Source organism: Ictalurus furcatus, chromosome 6 (genome assembly GCF_023375685.1).
Source record: "Ictalurus furcatus strain D&B chromosome 6, Billie_1.0, whole genome shotgun sequence".
NCBI classification, from domain to species: domain Eukaryota; kingdom Metazoa; phylum Chordata; class Actinopteri; order Siluriformes; family Ictaluridae; genus Ictalurus; species Ictalurus furcatus.
In genome coordinates, this window is record NC_071260.1 from 1139569 (window position 1) to 1162292 (window position 22724).

The 22724-nt window shown below is 41.7% G+C and overlaps 1 protein-coding gene across 1 annotated transcript in view; it reads left to right on the top strand.

The window, feature by feature from the left end:
* The first annotated feature begins 10293 nt into the window (after positions 1–10293).
* Positions 10294–22724, top strand: part of thsd7ba (thrombospondin, type I, domain containing 7Ba) — a 154395-nt gene continuing 141964 nt past the window's right edge. Inside the window, exons 1-3 of the mRNA XM_053627859.1 lie at positions 10294–10348; positions 10874–10944; positions 13726–13851. Coding sequence (XP_053483834.1) covers positions 10294–10348; positions 10874–10944; positions 13726–13851 — 252 coding nt within the window. The remainder of the gene's footprint in view (positions 10349–10873; positions 10945–13725; positions 13852–22724) is intronic.

Consider the following 22724-nt stretch of genomic DNA (forward strand, 5'->3'; position numbering starts at 1 on the left):
TGCTCTCGGACGCTCGGGCGCTCGGGGTGACGTGAAGGTGAGATGTAATCGAGCGTCTGTAATTGCACTCGAGGGAGTTTCGAGATTAAGATGAGCTATAGATGGTAGCAAACAGCACGAGATAAACACCTGCACATGTCGGGTTTCTTTTCATATTTCACACGGCGCTTCACATTTTTCATGATAATTGTGCTGTCACTGAGATCACACGGGGTTATCTGGCGTATACTTGCAGCGCTTGGTTTCATGGTTCTCTAAAAACGTTCTCCTCAGTGAGAGGAAATTACTTTAGTGACGTGCTCAGTAATTCTTTTGAGCTTTTCTCCGTCTCATTCACGAAAGCCCTTAATCCAGTTTGAAAGGCCTTGGAGATATTTATAGACATTACATCTTATTCAGTTAGACTTAATTCCATTTCTCTTCTGCGTACTGAAGCCTGATGTGACCGTGTCGTTTAAGATCGTGTATTCGTTTTATTAAGTGGAAAACATCCAGGGCTGGACAAAGCACAGCACTGAGAAATTATACTTGAAGCAGGAAAAAAGAAAACGGGCTAACTTAGTTAAATGTAGACAGTTAGCACTAGCAAATTAGCAAATATCTTTGCTTGCTGCAGCATATTGAAGCATTTTAGTGATATAGGGCCAGTAAAAGTGGATGATAGAAAGTGGGAACTAGTAGTCTCTCTCTGTCTCTCCCTCTCTCTCTCTCTCTCTCTCTCTCTGTTCACATGCTTTATATTCTTCTCTTCATTAAACACACACATGCTCACAGAAGCGAGTGCCGGTCTGACCTGCGGCCTCATGTACATTTAATCTGTTTCCTCTCTTTATTGTTTTTCGCCCCTTTTCCCCCATTTGCACGGAGAGGATCTGATGAGTTCTCTCTCATCACAGGGATGAAAGAATATCAGAACTTCGTCGCGAGCTGAATCCTGAGCTCGTTAAAGATCTGGGGAATGCGTCTGTACCGTGCCATGCTGATCGAAAGAAACCGGCGGCTGTGATTTCCACTTAATTGTGATTTAAATCATTATTTAGAATAATTATGCGTATTAATGCAGAAATGGTTCTAATTAACCTGATCTGTGTGGAAGGTTATTGAAGAAATAATTAGCAGGTGTGATTAGCGACTTTCCACAATAGTATAACGAGTTTAATTATTCGGGTAATGAAAGTCGTTCTTTGACGTTTTCAGCGCCTTTGTGTTTTCGCCACTGTTCAAGCGCTAACACTGTTGCTAGGCGACCAGGACGTACAGTATAAACACTGAGCATTAGCTAGCTATCGGCTAAAACGAACGATTTCAAAAGCTTGTAAAGCTCAGATCATTAGTGAGTGAATTTATTAAATAGTGATTTTCTTGGTGGTAAATAAAGTTCAACTTGAGGCCTGTTTCACGGTAAGTTTGCGTCCTGTTTGAACAAACTCTCTACACGGTGGATTGGTTTTTAGCGGGTTTCATCACCATGGTAACTTACACTACATGACTAATCTGCTACAGCGTAGGCTTTATTCTGGGTAAGAAACCTCTAACCCAAAATGGACCAATCAGATTCGAGCAAAGTGATTTAAATCTGACGTATATAAATATAACCTGATGATCTATTTTAACGTCTAGGTCTGATTCAATTCAGTTCAACTTTCTTTAACTAAAGATGTGATTACGAGATGTTTTTTTTTTTTTTTTTTTTCAAAATAATCTCACTTGGTTTGACAAAAGAGAGAGCGCTACTCGACACCTTCTGACCAATCAGAATCCAGAATTCAACACTAGAAAAGATTAGCAGTACACACACACACATGCCTGCTGGAGAGAGCTTAACTTCATCTGCACCTTCAGAGTCAGCGTACAGGGTGGCACGATTAGATCAGTAATCGCCGCTTCGACTAATTGCGGCCTGACGTCACGTTAAAGAGTTAGCATTGACTCTGACAAGCGCCGCTAATCCAGTTCTCCCAAACCAAATCCAATCAGCCATCTGGCCCAGTTCAGCAGTCCTCCTGCTGGCGCTTTGCATCCCACAGACACCAAAGTCAAAATTGAATATTTAACGAACGAGAAGAAACGCTCGGAATGATTTTTATAGAAGATGAAACTTGTTCTGGGTTGAGTTTCACCAAGAAACACCAAGAAGTGCGTTTAAAGATTAGGTTTATATCACATTTGGACCCTGAGAGGAATGAAATGAAATGAAATGAAAGCACAGCTGATAGAATTTTGTTGGATGGGGTTAGTTTTAAACATATATTATAAATAAATGATTTAAACCAGCCGTCTGAATGCTGTTTCTGTTTCTCATGCAAACGGGATTCATGAATAATCAGATTAGGAGGTGAAGTGTCCGATCCAAATAGATGATTGAAGAGAAGATGTCCCCACAAGGACAGGAATGTATGATGGTTTTAACCTTAAAGTATAAAAGTGCAGCTATTATTTAATAAATAAATAAATAAAAGTTTTCCTTTGGATTACCAAGGTTAAGGTTAGTGTTAGGTTTAGGTGTATACATAGTGTTAAATAGCTGCATTAATAATTTGGTCAGTGTGTGTGTGTGTGTGTGTGTGTGTCCTCTGACTGTGATGGTAATGACTAATGGCTAAATACAAGAACCAAAGGTCAGGGGGATTAGCACGGGGTCAGGATGCCAAATAAATGATGACAGTGTGAGCGATGCAGCTGGTGAGGAGTTTTATTTCTAGTATAAACCTTATACTTTCATCCATCTGATCTAAAATAAAACTCAAGGAAATGTGTTTATATGGACTGTAGGGTGTGTAGTTTGGGACACGCCCACAGTGGCGTGATGATGGTGTTTATATGGACTGTAGGGTGTGTGGTTTGGGGCACACACACAATGGAGTGATGATGGTGTTTATATGGACTATAGGGTGTATGGTTTGGGACGTGCCCACAATGGAGTGATGATGGTGTTTATATGGACTATAGGTTGTGTGGTTTGGGAAACGCCCACAATGGAGTGATGATGGTGTTTATATGGACTATAGGGTGTGTAGTTTGGGACGCGCCCACAGTGTAATGATGGTGTTTATATGGACTATAGGCTATGCAGTTTGAGACGCGCCCACAATGGCAGGATGAGCTAAAAACAGCTCTTTAATAAACAGGAAGTTGAGACAGATGGTGAAGTCTGGAAGCTGAGTTTTTCAGACAGTCCTGTGTTCTTTAAGGTCACGGAGGACATAAAGGTCGGATGCTGTTCTTCCAGAGCGCAGGATCAATAGTCATGTTTGCAGAAGGCTTTGTTTGATTTAGCACTCTCACCCTTCACACTCCAGCCTGCCATGTGAAGGACGTGTAGAGTGTATTTACAGGGCTCTGAAATAAACTTGTTTTTGTGCCTCTATCCGGAGCTCTGTGTTCCTGCAGTGTGTTGTGTTGTTTATGAGCGGAACACCAGACAGGACAGCTTTAAAGACTGTTAATGAATATAAAGCCTGTTTGAAGCACTTTTAATTCAAAGTGCGCATTTACTTTCCTTTAGCACTGCCACTGAATGCTAATGTGTTTTTGACACTGTTCCTCATTAGCCGGTTTAATCAGAGCGAGCACACGGAATGATTTTTGGTGACTTTTACCCACGTGTAGCCTTCATGTCAGATGTTTTTTATCTGACCGATGTAATAGTACCAGGCTACAGTAAGAACACCTCAGTAATTACTGCGCTTTCACCTATACACTACAGCAGTGTGCATATGTGTGTCACGGATTTTACGTGTTTCAGTACAACTTAATACTGAAGAATACTGCCTGGTACAGTTGTGTGCAAATCCCCTGGTGTTTGTGAATGGCAAATTAAACCAATAAAATGGACATTTATCGATATATAAATAAAATGGAATGCTAAAAATGGAATGCGGGTGTATCCTGCAACACTAAGCCAACAACAGTATAGAAAAGAACAGTGCAGGAAGGGGGGGAGGCAAACTTTTGAACTGACATTTACGTTGTTTTAAATGTCATTTTCTTAACATATACCTCTTGCCATTTTTGTTATTTTTGGTAATAAAAGAGCTGAAAGAAATGTCAGAAGGGCGCAAAAACTTTTGCACCCTGCCTGGTGCACTCACGGAGAGTAAATGAGCTGGAGAATAATTCAGAATCAGGTGACAGATCAGGACGAAAGCTTGCAGCTCTACCGGCTCTGGGGTTAAAGGTCAATCACCAGCAGCGGGATCAATAGAGGAAGTCACATGTAGGTAATGAGAGTGACCCAAAGCCCCACCCCCTAATGCTAACGCCACACCAGCTGCTCAGATTAGCCTTATCTCTAAATCCACACGACTTCCTGAGTTTTAGCCAATCACAGGCCAGCGTGGCCACACCTTTCATATCATTTAATTTTTCCTTTTTGTCTTTATTCTGTATTTTCTCTTTCTCTTTTCCTCCTTCTCTCCTTTTCTGTCTTTTCTCTCTTTCTCTCACGTCATCTCACTCGCTCCCTTTCTTACACAGTCTTTCTTTTATTCTTTCTTTCTGTCTTTCTTTCTCATGTTTTTCATTCTTACATTTCAGTTCAAGCAGGGTGTGTGTACTCGGTGTGTGTGTGTGAGCAGTGTACTCTCTCTCTCTCTCTCTCTCTCTCTCTCTCTCCACCACAGTCTCTCTCTCTCTCTCTCTCTCTATCTCTCACACACACACACACACACACACACACACACACACACACACACACACTGCTTGCCAGAGGCTGTAGAAGAGGGTACAGTGGCTTCTTTATTCTCAGAAGTGGCCAATTAGTTTGAGTCCTGACAGGACGTGTGTCAGTGCTGTGATGAGGACGCTGTCCTCTCACCTGCAGGACGTCCAGGTGTGCTCTCTCTCTCTCTCTCTCTCTCTCTCTCTCTCTCTCTCTGTCATTCTCTCTCTCTCTCTTACCTTTACTATTTTTATCTCTTGCTCCTTTACCAGGTCTGAGGAGATTTTATTATTCTCTCTCTCTCTCTCTCTCTCTCTCTCTCTCTCTCTCTATCTCTCGCTCTCTCTGGTTTAATGTCAGTATTAAAATTTTTGTCTAGTCATATTCCTCTAGAGAAAAAAAACAACAACTTTCCTGCACAAAATACAGAATTAAACAGAGTTACATGTGGGCACACTCAGCCTGATATTTAAGGTTCTGCCCCAGATGTTACAGCTCCTGGTTCATTTAATGCTAGAGTACCTCTGCTAAAAACAACAGTAGAAACCCTCATCGAATTTGTAATGGTTCTAATGGGAATTGGACTGGTTGTAATGGAAACTGTAACGGTCCCTGTGGGTCTTTACTGATAATCTATTGCCTTCTATTGGTGGCATGTTACGTCTAGTGAATACCATTAAGGACCAATAAAACACCTTTGACATTTGGTAATGGTTGTAATGGTTAATTCATGGTTTGTAATGGTATTTGTAGTGGAAACCATTCGAATTACTGTGATGGTGTTTATTGTTTTTGGGGGGGTTTTCAGCAGGGACTTAACACCTGAGTTACACCCAGTTTAAAAGTAACTCAGGTTGCTGTTGCTAAGCGACTGAATTTAAGCTTTAAACACACTCCTTTATATATTATGATTATTATAATATAATTATATAATTATGTAGCCTGACTGCTAGCTTGTGCGTCTCAGGTTTCGCGTGCTTCACTCTCCATGCGTTAACGTCTCCACACATTTCCCTTCGAACCTCAAGAGAAAGTCACATGACTCAACATTATATATATATATATATATATATATATATATATATATATATATATATATATATATATATATAAAGCAGTATCCAGTATATGATGTATATTGAAATTTTAAGATTCAACACTTTTAAAGGATCTCTGGAAACCGTGGTATATGGAGTTTTCTTAACCGATGGTTGCCATGACAACTCCATATTCATCCAGTGTGTTATGATGAAACGAGAGCCGTGGCTATTAGCGGGCCGAGCTCTCAGTGTTGTCGCTACATGCTGTGTGTAATTGGTGTATTATCACGAGCGTTTCTCCATCCGTTCCATTTATTCTGAATGAATCTGTCTATCAGAGAGAATCGGCACTGCCTCGCTGCCTCGCTGCCTCACTATAAACGAGTTCCTGATGGAGATAAGAGCTCGGCCCGGTCCTGTCCGCCGGCTCTTGGTGTTCATGAAGGCTTTCAGTCGTCCTGGTCATTCGCCCAGAGGTTAATCCTGAAGGCGCTTCTCCAATCATCCGAGACATTTCAACATGTCTACCATGGGCGTTGTTTCGACTCGGGACAGCTGTCATTCGCTGTTATTGTCAAGCAACTGTTTGACTGTTAGAAAGAACAAAACAGTGTTTTTTGTTGGACCACATCATCCAGGTTTTTAGACGGTCATGCTGAGATGTGTTCCAGCCCAGGACCAGGTCACCTGCTGTTCTTCTGTGTATAGGTTTCGAGCTTGTTATCTAGCTGAAGGTCAGGGAGAGCGTTCCACATCCAACCTGTCGAAAAGCTTTCGAATTAAATGGCACACAGTTTCTGTGGCTCTGCTGTTTCTCCTCCACGTCAGAGTTCCGACTAATAATAATAAAAAAAAGGGTTACTTTGAGTAGTTAAGGGTTCTTCTCTTCCTCTCTGACAGGAGAACACTTTCAGAAAACAAACAGAAGAGATATTTATGTTTTTTTGTTGTTGTTGTTGTTGTATTTGGGGAATCTTTTTCCAGTCCCAAAATGAAACCAGTCAGAGCTTCCATATCATCCAACTTTCCTCAAATAAATACCTTCTGTGGGAGGAACGTCTTCCTCTGAACACTGCCTTCAACCCAGTGCCTTCTGTTTACGCTGACTGTTCTCCTGAAAAACAGAACGTTAAAGGAAATGTTCCTAATATTGCTGAACTATACACTTAGACCCTGTTCACACCTGGTATTAAGGTCTGTGTCGAGTGATCCGATCACCAGACCCTGCAGAACTCTCTGGATGTGCAGTAGAAGTGCAGCGAAGAGTTATTATCAGCTCAGTACCATGATTACGTATTCCCCGGCTCGAGTAACGATGCAGTCAATCAGCCGGTCCTTCATTACTGTCCGGGACGTAACGACGCGCATTCGCTCCACACTACAAATCTGATTTGGCCACGTGACATCCCAGAGCACCTGTGAACGTGTTAACAATCCGTCTCAGTGATATTTCATCACAGCGGCACTGTTCATCAGCAAACTAAAGAACACTCAGAACACCAGCTACGTGCAGGACGCTAACGTGTTGCCGGATCAGTGTTCATTTTCAGCTTCTTCATCTAAAGATCATGACAGCTGTATTAAAGATAAATATACAATTTATTTATGTAAAAAAAAAAATTAAATGTTTCATGAGAAATTAATGTTTTAAATGCCTCAATATAAATAAATATAAATAAATAAAACACAATTTAAAAATCCAGACAATAAATAATAATAATAATAATAATAATAATAATAATAATAATAATAATAATACCTCATTTTTAAGTTGCTTTGGATAAAAGCATCTGCTAAATGAATACATGTATAAATCTTTCATTGTAAATTATATTATCACCAACAATTTAGGATTAGGTTTAGGATTAGGTTTAGGATTAGGTTTAGAATTAGGATTAATAGAAAGTAGAATATTTTAGATATTTACATGAATGCAATTTAGATCAAATCCATCGGATTGTAATTGACTGAATCATTTTGATTGCAACTCTATCTGTCTGTCTGTCTGTCTGTCTGACCCCCACCCACCACTGCCTTAAGAGTTCTTCAGTAGTTCCTCTCTGTGAACACATACTGCAGAGTATCAACAAGATCCCTGTAGGAGGATCAGAACCTTAAGAATCTTTTTTTTTTTTATGTATACTTATATTTACTCAGCTTTGAGCTTTATTTGTTGCAGGAATGTTATAAGAACATTCTCAGAAAAACCTGACAGATTGAATGTTCCTAGGAAGCTATGTCACTGTTTGAGCTGAAGAATGTGTTGTTTGACTCTGTGTGTGTGTGTGTGTGTGTGTGTTGTGTAATTCAGTTCTGTCTCGGGGATTGGCGTGTACACCCTTGATTGTAATTGCTCTGGCCATCGTGTTGGCGTGATGCTTTCATCAGACTAATTGAAACGAGGTAAATGTGATTGAGCTTTCTCGGGATTGAATTTTCCATCACGGATCGATTTGACGCCAGTGCGAGTGTGCTGGTACGGAAACGGCGGAGTTTGCCGGATCGGGCTGTTCGGCTCTTTCATATTTAGCCTGTCTGAAGACATTAGCATCGTAATTAATCATGCTAATTTGGGCGTCTGTGAGAAAGGCTGATGCTCACACGCTGACACACACCTCGGATATTTCCCACTCGCACTGCTCTGACGTCTGACGCTCCGGCTTGTTTCTAGGAACACACTGGTATCTTTGTGAGGAAGCGAAGACAAGACATTGAAACAGCTCCACCTGAAAAGAGGGGTCAAAGGTCACGGCCTCAATCAGCCCACTGCTTACTGTGAGGCTCTCAGGCGTTTACACTCACTTCCTGTACGCATGTGTGAGGTACGGATGGAGGAACGAGGTCATATAGGGGCAATACATACACACACACACACACACAAAATGGAACAAGCCTAGAATTCAAATGTACATGCTACACGATTGTAGTGTTCAGTTCTCACTACAGTTTTCTCTCCTCAGGTCTCTCTTTCTGTTTTCTATAAATTCATCTGAAATATTTATTTCTTAAAATAAATATTAAAAACTTTTAAATATTAAAAACTGCAGTTTTCCCAGTAAACTGTGTTTTTTTTTTTAGAGTGAGCGAGAGCGAGAGAGAGAGAAAAGACAGGCTGGTGAGGAGCAAGTTCAGGAACTAACACTGAATGTAACTATAAAGGGATAAAAAGTATGATGTTTCCTTTCCTTTCTTTTTTTCCCTTTCCTGTCCTGTCCATTCCATTTCCTGTCCTGTCTATTCACTTTCCTTTCCATTTCCTGTCCTGTCTATTCACTTTCCTTTCCATTTCCTGTCCTGTCTATTCATTTTCCTTTCCATTTCCTGTCCTGTCTATTCACTTTCCATTTCCTTTCCTTTCCATTTCCTGTCCTGTCTATTCACTTTCCATTTCCTTTCCTTTCCATTTCCTGTTCTGTCTATTCACTTTCTTTCCATTCCATTTCCTTCCCATTTCCTGTTCTGTCTATTCACTTTCCTTTCCATTTCCTGTTCTGTCTATTCACTTTCCTTTCCATTTCCTGTTCTGTCTATTCACTTTCCTTTCCATTTCCTGTTCTGTCTATTCACTTTCATTTCCATTTCCTGTTCTGTCTATTCACTTTCCTTTCCATTTCCTGTTCTGTATATTCACTTTCCTTTCGATTTCCTGTTCTGTCTATTCACTTTCCATTTCCTGTCCTTTCGATTTCCTGTCCTGTCTAGTCACTTTCCTTTCCATTTCCTGTCCTGTCTATTCACTTTCCATTTCCTTTCCTTTCCATTTCCTGTCCTTTCCATTTCCTGTCCTGTCTAGTCACTTTCCTTTCCATTTCCTGTCCTGTCTATTCACTTTCCATTTCCATTTCATTTCCATTTCCTGTTCTGTCTATTCACTTTCCTTTCCATTTCCTGTCCTTTCCATTTCCTGCCCTGTCTATTCACTTTCCTTTCCATTTCCTGTCCTTTCCATTTCCTGTCCTGTCTATTCACTTTCCATTTCCTTTCCTTTCCATTTCCTGTTCTGTCTATTCACTTTCCTTTCCATTTCCTTTCCTTTCCATTTCCTTTCCTTTCCATTTCCTTTCCTTTCCATTTCCTGTCCTGTCAATTCACTTTCCGTTTCCTTTCCTTTCCATTTCCTGTCCTGTCTATTCACTTTTTTTCCATTCCATTTCCTTTCCATTTCCTGTTCTGTCTATTCACTTTCCTTTCCATTTCCTGTTCTGTCTATTCACTTTCTTTCCATTTCCTGTCCTGTCTATTCACTTTCTTTCCATTCCATTTCCTGTCCTTTTCTCTTCCCTTTCCTCCACACTTGTAGCGTAGGGAAGCCATGTCTACTACATCTTCTCTGCCTCCTGAATGAACGAAGCTGTGGTGGTGTTCCTGAAACAGGAAAGAGTCATCAGTGCGCTGACTGAAAGTGGAACGCGGTTTAAAAGGTGTCATGATACATGTTTCCTCTCTCTCTGCCCCGTGACAGGAGTCATCATTTCAAACGTGCCCCCTGTTCATTAAAAACCGCTTTGGAAATTGTGCCAGCTTCCTGAGAATGATTCCACTTGGCTGCAAAAACTCGTGAAACACGTCCTGACGTTTCATCGACAGGTTTTTATGCTTCTAAACAATCGAGATGAGACACTGGGCGTGGGCATCAAGCGCAAAGACGGTGAGAGTAGCTATACTGTGTTTGGAACCACCGAAAGCCTGAGGTGCTTCGAGTGTGAGGACATCGGGCACTAAAAGTTGGGCTGCAGGTAAATGGAACATCTCACTGTCGAGGTATTTCCTGGATGAAGTGAAGTTTGTCAAACTAGCACAGCACATGAAATTGCTGAAACTGAACGTGCTGTCACCAAGGAGAAGATTCAGAGTCAGAAGATGGACAGCAGCTGCATGAAAAACTCTGTTGGAGTCCATTCATATGGACACTCATGCAGACGTTCTTGTGGACCGTTCTGAGAAATGGAATAAGACTGAAGTGTTTGGGTTTGTAAAAACTCTGAACTGATGCACTAGAGGCTTCTTAAAAGTCTAAAGTCTCTCGTGTCTCTCCCTCTCTCTCTGTCTCTCTCTCTGTCTCTCTCTCGCTCAGTTTGACAGGTAATCATTAGGAGTCAGTGATGTGGGTGGAGGAGAGCGGCAGTAGCAGCAGCAGTAGTTCAGTGTTTTGAGGCGTGTGCTTGTGTCTCAGTGTCTCAGACGGACGATAAACTGTCACAGCGACGCTCGTCCCCAAACGCCAAAATCACAGAGTACCAGCGGGTCTACATAATGTTCCTACCGGAAAAAAAAGAAGATCATTTTTGTATAATCTTTTGTTTCTTTTTTTTATTTCCAGACAAAAAACGTGACACATCAAAGTGATGAATCTCACCAGGGAAAAATTAAAGCCCCGATATGTAATGAGCTCTGGATTGGACACGATCTGCTGCACAAAGTGGGAATGGATGTGAAGTGGGGGGGACTAGTCCCACTCACCCGTACCGATCACAAGGCCGAACACACTATTCCCTCCCACATAGATTGTAGCTGCATTCACGCCGTGTCGTAATTACCGTAATTCCGAGATTCCGACTTCACGTCCTCGTAGAACTCGTACGCACTCGAAACGTAGTTAAGTAATCTCGAAATATTCCTGTGTAATAATTTGTATAATTGACTATTATTAATGTCTCAATAATGCAAGATTAATCTGAAAATAAACGACAGGCATACAATACAGTTTAACGTAGCTAGCACAGAGTTGGATAACCGTCTAACGTCGCATAATTCCAGGTCAGAACGTCTAGATTGTCTAGAACTAGTAATTACGGTAATTCTGAAATGGCGTGAACGCAGCCTTTATCACTAACCTACAGAGCAAATGCTAACCTACGAGTGATCGCTGACCTTGTGAATGAAAACTAACGATGGCAAGCATGTGTAACTCTATAATTGCGTGGTTGCTACGTGGATCCCTATAGTCTCAGACAGAGACCTATCAAGCAATCATACTCATTAGAATATTAGGCCACACCCATTCTGACAGTCTCGGATCAGTCCGATCATCAGCAGTTTTATCGTTTTATCACGTTTCTTTTTTTACTCAAACTTCACTGGATGGTTTAATAGACTCTCGACTTTGGTATCAGTCAAACATCTTTAATATTTAATCATATTTCAGTGTGATGGAGTCAAATGCTTCATCTTTATTGGCGCTCTTTAACTGATCTCATTCTTTTTAAGCGCTAATAACGAGAAGTGTTTTTGATCACACCATCATTTGTGAGATACGGTTTAATATTTCCACGTTTATTGTAGATGGCGTCTTTGTTTTTAAATTGCGCTATTAATTATTTATGGTTCGCTTGGACTTTTTGTTTATCAGCACAGACGTTTGTGTGACAGAATGTGAATTTACACATTTATTGCCCTCGCGGTCCTGAGTCGCTCTTTTTAAAGGGCAGGGACTCGCTCGTTCGTTCGTCCGTCCGTCTGTCTCGGCAGCCCGAGGTTATTGTGTCCATTTCCAGCGTGGTTTTGTGTTCGCTTGTGTCTCTGGCTGCAGGGTGAGACATCTGATTTATATCTATGCCTCTCTCTCTCTCTCTCTCTCTCTCTCTCTCTGTTCCCCAGTAGGATATTAGCCCCGGTTTCACCCAGAGGCCTGCTGTGATGGATAGATGTGTTTTAGTCTATAAAACTCCCAGATCTTTCCATCTGTGATAAAACAAAATGCATTTGAACCTTTAAACCTCATACATTTAAAGTAAACCTCATTCCAGTCAGAGTGGTATAAAAAGGAAACGTGGCAACACATCATTTAAAGGAAGTGTTGATAGGAGCTACATAAACACCTACATAAACCCTTCATAAGAAATGATAGAAATCTAAACACTGTCAACTGTAATCTATCAGGTTCATGACACTTATTAATACTGAGTGTTCATAGCGTTACATAGAATCTACAGTACAGAAACACTTTAAGACAACTGATGTAACCCTTAGTAAACCTTTACGCAGGCTTATCATCTGATACTGACATAACAGAAGTGCATAACAGAGTAATGTCAGTTGTTATGACTTTCTAATGTACATCAGCCCTGAAGCGTTCATTACAACCTGATGATGATGGTGTTTATGTGCACTGTACGGTGTGTGGTTTGGGACACGCCCACAGTGGAGTGATGATGGTGTTAATGTGCACTATAGGATGAATAGGGCGTGTGGTTTGGGACACGCCCACAGTGGAGTGATGATGGTGTTAATGTGCACTATAGGGTGAATAGGGCGTGTGGTTTGGGACACGCCCACAGTGGAGTGATGATGGTGTTAATGTGCACTATAGGGTGAATAGGGCGTGTGGTTTGGGACACGCCCACAGTGGAGTGATGATGGTGTTAATGTGCACTATAGGGTGAATAGGGCGTGTGGTTTGGGACACAGTCAGAAAATCCAGAGATCCCAATTGGATGAACATGGCATATATTCAAACTTTTCATTTCAAATACAGAGTTTGATCAGTAGCACTGTTGTGAATTTTGTGCTCTCTCTCTCTCTCTCTCTCTCTCTCTCTCTGCCCCATCTTTCACTTTATTAAAGTAAACAAGAAGAAACAAAGAAAAACATCAATAAATAAGAAAGTAAGAAATGTAAACATGAAATAAAAACAAACAAATATTTGGAATCAGGATTATGAATAAAATCTCTCTCTCTCTCTCTCTCTCTCTCTCTGTCTCTCTCTCTCTCTCTTTCTTTCTCTCTCTCTCTCGCTCTCTCTCTCTCTTTCTCTCTCTCTCTTTCTTTCTCTCTCTCTCTCGCTCTCTTTCTTTCTCTCTCTCTCTTTCTCTCTCTCTCTTTCTTTCTTTCTCTCACTCTCTCTCTCTTTCTTTCTCTTTCTCTCTCTTTTTTTCTCTCTCTCTCTCCCTCTCTTTCTTTCTCTCTCTTACTCTCTCTTTCTCTCTCACTCTCTCTCTCCAGTGAGCGATCAGTGTGTTGTTTATCCCGGCTGCTGAGGGTGACAGTGTGACGGCTGCATCATTTCTCGCTCCGTTCCTCCTGAAGGTAGAAGAAAAGGAACAGCAGAGGAGAGGAGCGTCGGATGATGCGAACGGAGGAGAGACTGCGTTTATCTGCCACCTACGACAAAGTGTCACAGCTAAAGCCATGAGTCGCACTGTATCCCTTCAGGTAGTGACACACACCATGCTAACGACCTGCTACGGCTAAACCCAGCACCACACTCACCTGAGACAGACAGACAGTCCAAGAGAGACAATTAGAGAGAGAGAGAGAGAGAGAGAGAGAGAGGGAGAGAGATGGTTATACAGACAAATACACAGATAAGTGTATAGTCTATATAGAATATAGTCAGGGAGACAGATAGACTATATAGTGAATAAGGTGAGTTAGAATACGCAATGGGAAGAACTACAGCATTTTGCAGAAGTATTCACCCCCCCATGCCTCAATGTATGACATGATCAGAAAAAGTTATTAGATTACAGTAACGTGTTGTGTGTGTGTGCCTAAAGGAGGCCATCCAAAAAAACCTCAGTGAGAAGGAACACAGAGGACTAGTCAGAGAAACAACCAAGGCCAAGGGTAACGCTCAACACGGTGCTACCACCACCATGCTTCACAATGAACTCACAATGGCATGCTGATATTTCTTCCTTTCTTATATATAGTGAATACGGTCTGTGGTTTGGGACACCTCCACAGTGGACTGGAAAAAAAATCACTTTAAAACAATGTAGCATGCTAAGATGAGCATGAATGGACTTTAGCGTTACTCCAGTGTAGGGAACAGGGAGTAGGGAAACCCTTTTTGAACACGCTACATGATGGAGATCAGTTCTGACATTTTTCTCTTCTCCATCACTTCCAAGTACCCTAGGTACCTCTCAGTGACAAACCCAGTTACCCTGATGAGTTGATTAGCGTGCTAGCGACTCCTGTTTTTTTTTTTTTTTTTCTTTATTCCACTGGATATTTGTAGTGGTGGACGTTTATTTATGTGGAGATGTGATTTATATCGATCGGTTTAGGTGGACTCATCTCTACACAGCTCTATCCCTATCTAAAACATTTCTCCAGTTGACAGGAGCGTGTAATGAAGAAGGACGGCGGCCATTTTTTGTCAATCTGCTTGTTTCCTGTCACTTTAAAGGTGACGGTGGTTTATTCGGCCTATTAGATGATACGAAATGTGTCTCTAGGAGGACTCATCAATCTTCAGCCTTCTGTAGTGTTCACTCCTTAGCTACGTTACTGTTCCGTCGCTCCAGATCCACGGCTTTTTAGATTTTATAGCGATGAGACTGTAACGTTTATTTTTACGTCCTTAATCTGTCTTCTCTGCATCTTGAAATAAACGATACTGACGGAAATGGAGCCCCGGAGTCTCTCCTCATGCTCGGGGAATTTCCTGTGGAGACGTTTCGGTTCGGATTTACAGCCCGCTCTCGGGGTTGTTGCGCTGTGCCTCTGAGGATCGCATAAAAGTGAAAGTTTTACCTCAGTGGGTACCATAAACTTTCTTTAGGGTGAATTATTGCAACTTTATACCAAAGCACATTTAATTCTGGATTGTGATTGGTCAGAAGGTGGTGATTAGTTCTCTATAACAGCAGCTCTGACAGCAGCGCAGGTTTATATGAATGCGCTCGTTCTAATACGTCATCGTTTCTATAGTAACGGCTCATACACATGGACGTGTGTGTCCCTTAATCATAAATATGGTGAAGTTTTCTGTAGCAAAATGGAAGGAGTCTCCAGTGTCAGCGTTTCGTAACAGTCAGCGGTAAAGCTGTAACTTTCCCGACATCTTCAGGACAGAGGAGTTTACACTTCTTTGTGGTTTCTCGGTTTCTCAGAGTTTTTTCTTATTAACTCATATCATGGACATTCCACAACGTTAAATGTAACTAGAAATGGATAAAAACTATGATGTCTTTTTCTTTAACAAAACAATTCAAATGGTAATTATCGGGAAATTAGGGAATAAAACACATCGTGGAATGAAACGGAGTGACTGTTATCACCCCGAAGTGATTTATTTTCCTATAACAGCACCTCACACAGTGTTTTATTCCTCTTCCACCACAGCACTTCACCTACACGAGCAATTGTTCTGTTATTTTACTCTTCTGTTAATAGTGTAATATTAATAGTGTAATATTAATAGTCTAATGGTAATTTTAAATAATACAAAATACAGTGCACGACCATACGGAAAAAGAAACTGTGGAAACATTTACACATGCCTTTTCTATTAAAATGAAATGTTAAAAATATAAACTACAAATCAAAACTGAAATTAAATTGTAACACACAACACATTTTGCAGTAAATCTGTCTTTACTAAAATCTTCCAAAGTGTTGAAACACAAATGAAAGTAATTTGGTCGAATTCATTCCTTTTACACACCTAGTAATTACACACACATGGTGGAGATGTTAAAATGGTAGTGGTGTCAGTGAAGTGTGTGTGTGTGTGTGTGTGTGTGTGTGTGTGTGTGTGTGTGTGTGTGTGTGATCAGTCATGGCACCATGAATGCAGTTTCACATGCTGGGTACTGTAGTGTTTCAGTGTGAGCTGCCAGATAATCAAACTTTAATTATACCACCCTCCTGTTTACATACGGGACTCCTCAACTGCTCAGTGTGTGTGTGTGTGTGTGTGTGTGTGTGTGTGTGTGTGTGTGTGTGAGAGAGATCACTATTCAGAATTTTAAGTAGAAACCCTGTTTGTGCTCTCAGTGGGAGAAAATCTCAGCTGAAATGTCAGCTCCATTCGACCCAGTTACTTCTAAAAAAGAGACCCAGGAGACGTCAGGTTTCCCAGATAGCAGCGATGTGAGGTGTCTCTCTCTCTCTCTCTCTCTCTCTCTCTCTCTCACACACACACACACACACATACACACACAGGAGAGAGTGTGAGTGTTAACGTTAACACTGTCCTCATTGTTGAAGCTCCTGCTGTCTTCAAGAGGTGAATATTTGATAAATCTGTGTAACCTCTAGTAAGTCTGTGCTATAAATATTACTCCTCCATCTGTGTGTGTGTGTGTGGGTGTGTGCGTCCTTTATAACGCCGCATTACTCCCCTTTATAACGCCGCATTATTCCCCTTTATAACGCCGCATTACTCCCCTTTATAACGCCGCATTACTCCCCTTTATAACGCCGCATTACTCCCCTTTATAACGCCGCATTATTCCCCTTTATAACGCCGCATTACTCCCCTTTATAACGCCGCATTACTCCCCTTTATAACGCCGCATTATTACCCTTTATAACGCCGCATTACTCCCCTTTATAACGCCGCATTACTCCCCTTTATAACGCCGCATTATTACCCTTTAAAACGCCGCATTACTCCCCTTTATAACGCCGCATTATTACCCTTTATAACGCCGCATTACTCCCCTTTATAACGCCGCATTACTCCCCTTTATAACGCCGCATTATTACCCTTTATAACGCCGCATTACTCCCCTTTATAACGCCGCATTATTACCCTTTGTAACGCCGCATTACTCCCCTTTATAACGCCGCATTACTCCCCTTTATAACGCCGCATTACTCCCCTTTATAACGCCGCATTACTCCCCTTTATAACGCCGCATTATTACCCTTTATAACGCCGCATTACTCCCCTTTATAACGCCGCATTATTACCCTTTATAACGCCGCATTACTCCCCTTTATAACGCCGCATTACTCCCCTTTATAACGCCGCATTACTCCCCTTTATAACGCCGCATTATTACCCTTTATAACGCCGCATTACTCCCCTTTATAACGCCGCATTACTCCCCTTTATACGCCGCATTACTCCCCTTTATAACGCCGCATTACTCCCCTTTATAACGCCGCATTACTACCCTTTATAACGCCGCATTACTCCCCTTTATAACGCCGCATTATTACCCTTTATAACGCCGCATTACTCCCCTTTATAACGCCGCATTATTACCCTTTAAAACGCCGCATTACTCCCCTTTATAACGCCGCATTATTACCCTTTATAACGCCGCATTACTCCCCTTTATAACGCCGCATTACTCCCCTTTATAACGCCGCATTATTACCCTTTAAAACGCCGCATTACTCCCCTTTATAACGCCGCATTATTACCCTTTATAACGCCGCATTACTCCCCTTTATAACGCCGCATTACTCCCCTTTATAACGCCGCATTATTACCCTTTATAACGCCGCATTACTCCCCTTTATAACGCCGCATTATTACCCTTTATAACGCCGCATTACTCCCCTTTATAACGCCGCATTACTCCCCTTTATAACGCCGCATTATTACCCTTTATAACGCCGCATTATTACCCTTTATAACGCCGCATTACTCCCCTTTATAACGCCGCATTATTACCCTTTATAACGCCGCATTACTCCCCTTTATAACGCCGCATTATTACCCTTTATAACGCCGCATTACTCCCCTTTATAACGCCGCATTACTCCCCTTTATAACGCCGCATTACTCCCCTTTATAACGCCGCATTATTACCCTTTATAACGCCGCATTACTCCCCTTTATAACGCCGCATTACTCCCCTTTATAACGCCGCATTACTCCCCTTTATAACGCCGCATTACTCCCCTTTATAACGCCGCATTACTCCCCTTTATACGCCGCATTACTCCCCTTTAAAACGCCGCATTACTCCCCTTTATAACGCCGCATTACTCCCCTTTATACGCCGCATTACTCCCCTTTATAACGCCACATTATTACCCTTTATAACGCCGCATTACTCCCCTTTATAACGCCGCATAACTCCCCTTTATAACGCCGCATTATTACCCTTTATAACGCCGCATTACTCCCCTTTATAACGCCGCATTACTCCCCTTTATAACGCCGCATTACTCCCCGTTATAACGCCGCATTACTCCCCTTTATAACGCCGCATTACTCCCCTTTATAACGCCGCATTATTACCCTTTATAACGCCGCATTACTCCCCTTTATAACGCCGCATTACTCCCCTTTATAACGCCGCATTACTCCCCTTTATAACGCCGCATTACTCCCCTTTATACGCCGCATTACTCCCCTTTATAACGCCGCATTACTCCCCTTTATAACGCCGCATTATTACCCTTTATAACGCCGCATTACTCCCCTTTATAACGCCGCATTACTCCCCTTTATAACGCCGCATTATTACCCTTTATAACGCCGCATTACTCCCCTTTATAACGCCGCATTACTCCCCTTTATAACGCCGCATTACTCCCCTTTATAACGCCGCATTACTCCCCTTTATAACGCCGCATTATTCCCCTTTATAATGCCGCATTACTCCCCTTTATAACGCCGCATTATTCCCCTTTATAACGCCGCATTACTCCCCTTTATAACGCCGCATTATTACCCTTTATAACGCCGCATTACTCCCCTTTATAACGCCGCATTACTCCCCTTTATAACGCCGCATTACTCCCCTTTATAACGCCGCATTACTCCCCTTTATAACGCCGCATTATTACCCTTTATAACGCCGCATTACTCCCCTTTATAACGCCGCATTACTCCCCTTTATAACGCCGCATTATTACCCTTTAAAACGCCGCATTACTCCCCTTTATAACGCCGCATTACTCCCCTTTATAACGCCGCATTACTCCCCTTTATAACGCCGCATTACTCCCCTTTATAACGCCGCATTACTACCCTTTATAACGCCGCATTACTCCCCTTTATAACGCCGCATTATTACCCTTTATAACGCCGCATTACTCCCCTTTATAACGCCGCATTACTCCCCTTTATAACGCCGCATTACTCCCCTTTATAACGCCGCATTACTCCCCTTTATAACGCCGCATTACTCCCCTTTATAACGCCGCATTACTCCCCTTTATAACGCCGCATTACTCCCCTTTATAACGCCGCATTACTCCCCTTTATAACGCCGCATTATTACCCTTTATAACGCCGCATTACTCCCCTTTATAACGCCGCATTATTCCCCTTTATAACGCCGCATTACTCCCCTTTATAACGCCGCATTATTACCCTTTATAACGCCGCATTACTCCCCTTTATAACGCCGCATTACTCCCCTTTATAACGCCGCATTACTCCCCTTTATAACGCCGCATTATTACCCTTTATAACGCCGCATTACTCCCCTTTATAACGCCGCATTACTCCCCTTTATAACGCCGCATTACTCCCCTTTATAACGCCGCATTATTCCCCTTTATAACGCCGCATTACTCCCCTTTATAACGCCGCATTATTACCCTTTATAACGCCGCATTACTCCCCTTTATAACGCCGCATTATTCCCCTTTATAACGCCGCATTACTCCCCTTTATAACGCCGCATTATTACCCTTTATAACGCCGCATTACTCCCCGTTATAACGCCGCATTACTCCCCTTTATAACGCCGCATTACTCCCCTTTATAACGCCGCATTACTCCCCTTTATAACGCCGCATTACTCCCCTTTATAACGCCGCATTATTACCCTTTATAACGCCGCATTACTCCCTTTATAACGCCGCATTACTCCCCTTTATAACGCCGCATTACTCCCCTTTATAACGCCGCATTATTCCCCTTTATAACGCCGCATTATTACCCTTTATAACGCCGCATTACTCCCCTTTATAACGCCGCATTACTCCCCTTTATAACGCCGCATTACTCCCCTTTATAACGCCGCATTACTCCCCTTTATAACGCCGCATTATTCCCCTTTATAACGAAATCACATGACAACTCATTATTATTATTTATAGCATCAGAATACACTCCTGCATCTCATCACACTACTACTCTATTTGATTACATTTTCACTCTCGATGAATTCATGAAATATATTATTAGGTATACTAATATGTTAATGATGTCTCATTGTTTTACGTGTTTCCTCCTCTTTAGTGTTTTAATCCTAGGTTTAATCATATACTAAAAAATAAGTATATATATTAAAGAGTATACAAATATGAATAATGGGTAAATTTAAAAAAAGAAAAGAAAATCTGGGAGCAGAATCACTGATTATTTAAACCAAACCTTAACTAGGATATAAATATATATGTATAATATATGTATAGACTTCATGGCATCACGATTCAAGGCTTATCTCTCTGTTTCCTGCTCTCAGCATCTCCTTCTCGCTCTGAAATCAGATTTCAGAGACGCCTCATGAGGCGACGAGACTAAAATCTAATTTACCCAAAATGAAATCAACCAAAAACCAATTGGGGGACCTGGGATTAAGTTTAATAGCTATTCATCCATCAATATCCAAAAGTGCGCTCGGTCATCTGGGGCGAACCATAACACAGGGACGGGGGAGGGGTGGGCCAATCCATCAGCAGTGTAATTTAGATAATGCAGAAATGTAGCGGTGTGTGTGTGTGTGTGTGTGTGTGTGTGTGTGTGTGTGTGTGTGTGTGAATGAGTCTCATCAGCGCTACAGAGATAGTTATATGTGTCCACATCTCTCTACACACACTCTCAGGGAGTGAATGGGGACGAGACCCGGTGCGATGCAGCAATACACCCCTGGAGTGTGTGTGTAGTGGAAAGATTTATTCTCCTATTTCCTCCATCCATGGAGAGCTTTATTATGTGAGATGGAATAACTTTCATACACTTCACTGCTGTTTCTCTGTGTATTGGAGGTAGATGTTTATCACACGCTGGGAGATATAACACACACACACATTTCATAAACTCCTCATTCACAATTCCATACATTTTAAATTCCGTTGAAATACTAATGACCTCTTTTGAGTGAGCAACAATTTAAAAAGTGTCACTATAGATATGACAGATAGACGCCGATGTTCTGTCGGTTTGCTGGTGTTTCTAGATGTTGTGTACTGTTGCACAGCGCTCTCACTACGCCATTCAGCTCTATAGAGTTATTATTGCACCTAGTGGTCAAACATGGGAACTGCAACAACTAATGCTAATAAACACAGGCCCACTGGGCCAGGAATCATGCTGCCCCATGATCAGGTTGCCAGATTGGCCTAGTTTAATGAGGTTACCGTCACTTCAGGATGGACGTAGGATAGTTTAATTAAAATACCTCTGAGGGATAAATTTGACTTTTCATCAACCTCAATCTAAATCATATATCAAAACCATTCTGTTTAGATGCATATTTTGATTTATTTAGATTATTGACGTTAATAAGATGTTAAAACCGTAGTTATGGGTCAGGCTTCCATCATCCGTTATGGTTTTCTGGGACTTCTGGGACTTCAAGCAGGTCTGGTGCGCTCAGGTTTGCTTCCGATGCGTCCTCGGTATCAACAAGACATCCAGGTAATTTCATACGTCCCTGGTACTCGCGTTCTTGAGTACTGGAATTGAACTTTGGTGGTGAATGATGACGTCGAACGAGTTCACACTCTTTTAAAAAAGAGTCTTTCAGTCACCAGAACTTTGTGAAGTATACGCTCAGTTTCCATTTGTCTCCGATGTTACCGATCTTTGCTAGACTTTGATCCTGTTCTCTGTTTCGTGTGTTTTGTTGCCTATCCTCTGATATCCTGCTAGTAAATCGCCTGACCTTAGCCTTAATCTTTGTAATTTGTAAATATTGTAAAGAAATTTGAAGTGTAACGTTCTGCTTGACTGTTTGCATTCGTTGTGGAAATTTGCTGTTTATTTATAGGTCTAGATTCCGAAGCTAATCGCTAGCTTCTTTAGTGAAATTCAGCTAATCTGAAGTTCAGCTAATTACAGAATGACACGGTGGACAGCCTGATTTTGGAAAAGACTTACCCATGAGGCGAGGCTGAGAATTAAACCCGAGGCCAGACAATGCCCGAGATGACTGCCAGTGATGTGTAGTGTGTGTGTGTGTTATGCGCAATAACCAAAAACACAACACGGTTTGACAGCAGAACAGGAATAAGAGGATTTATGGGAGGGATATATAATTCTTGGCCAAAGCTGTAGCAGTGGAGTTGCACCATCTCTTTATTTCCACGCAGGTTGTGAGGAAAAGGAACGGTGGAAACTCAATTAAAGAAACGAGAAAGGTCTTAAGAAAACT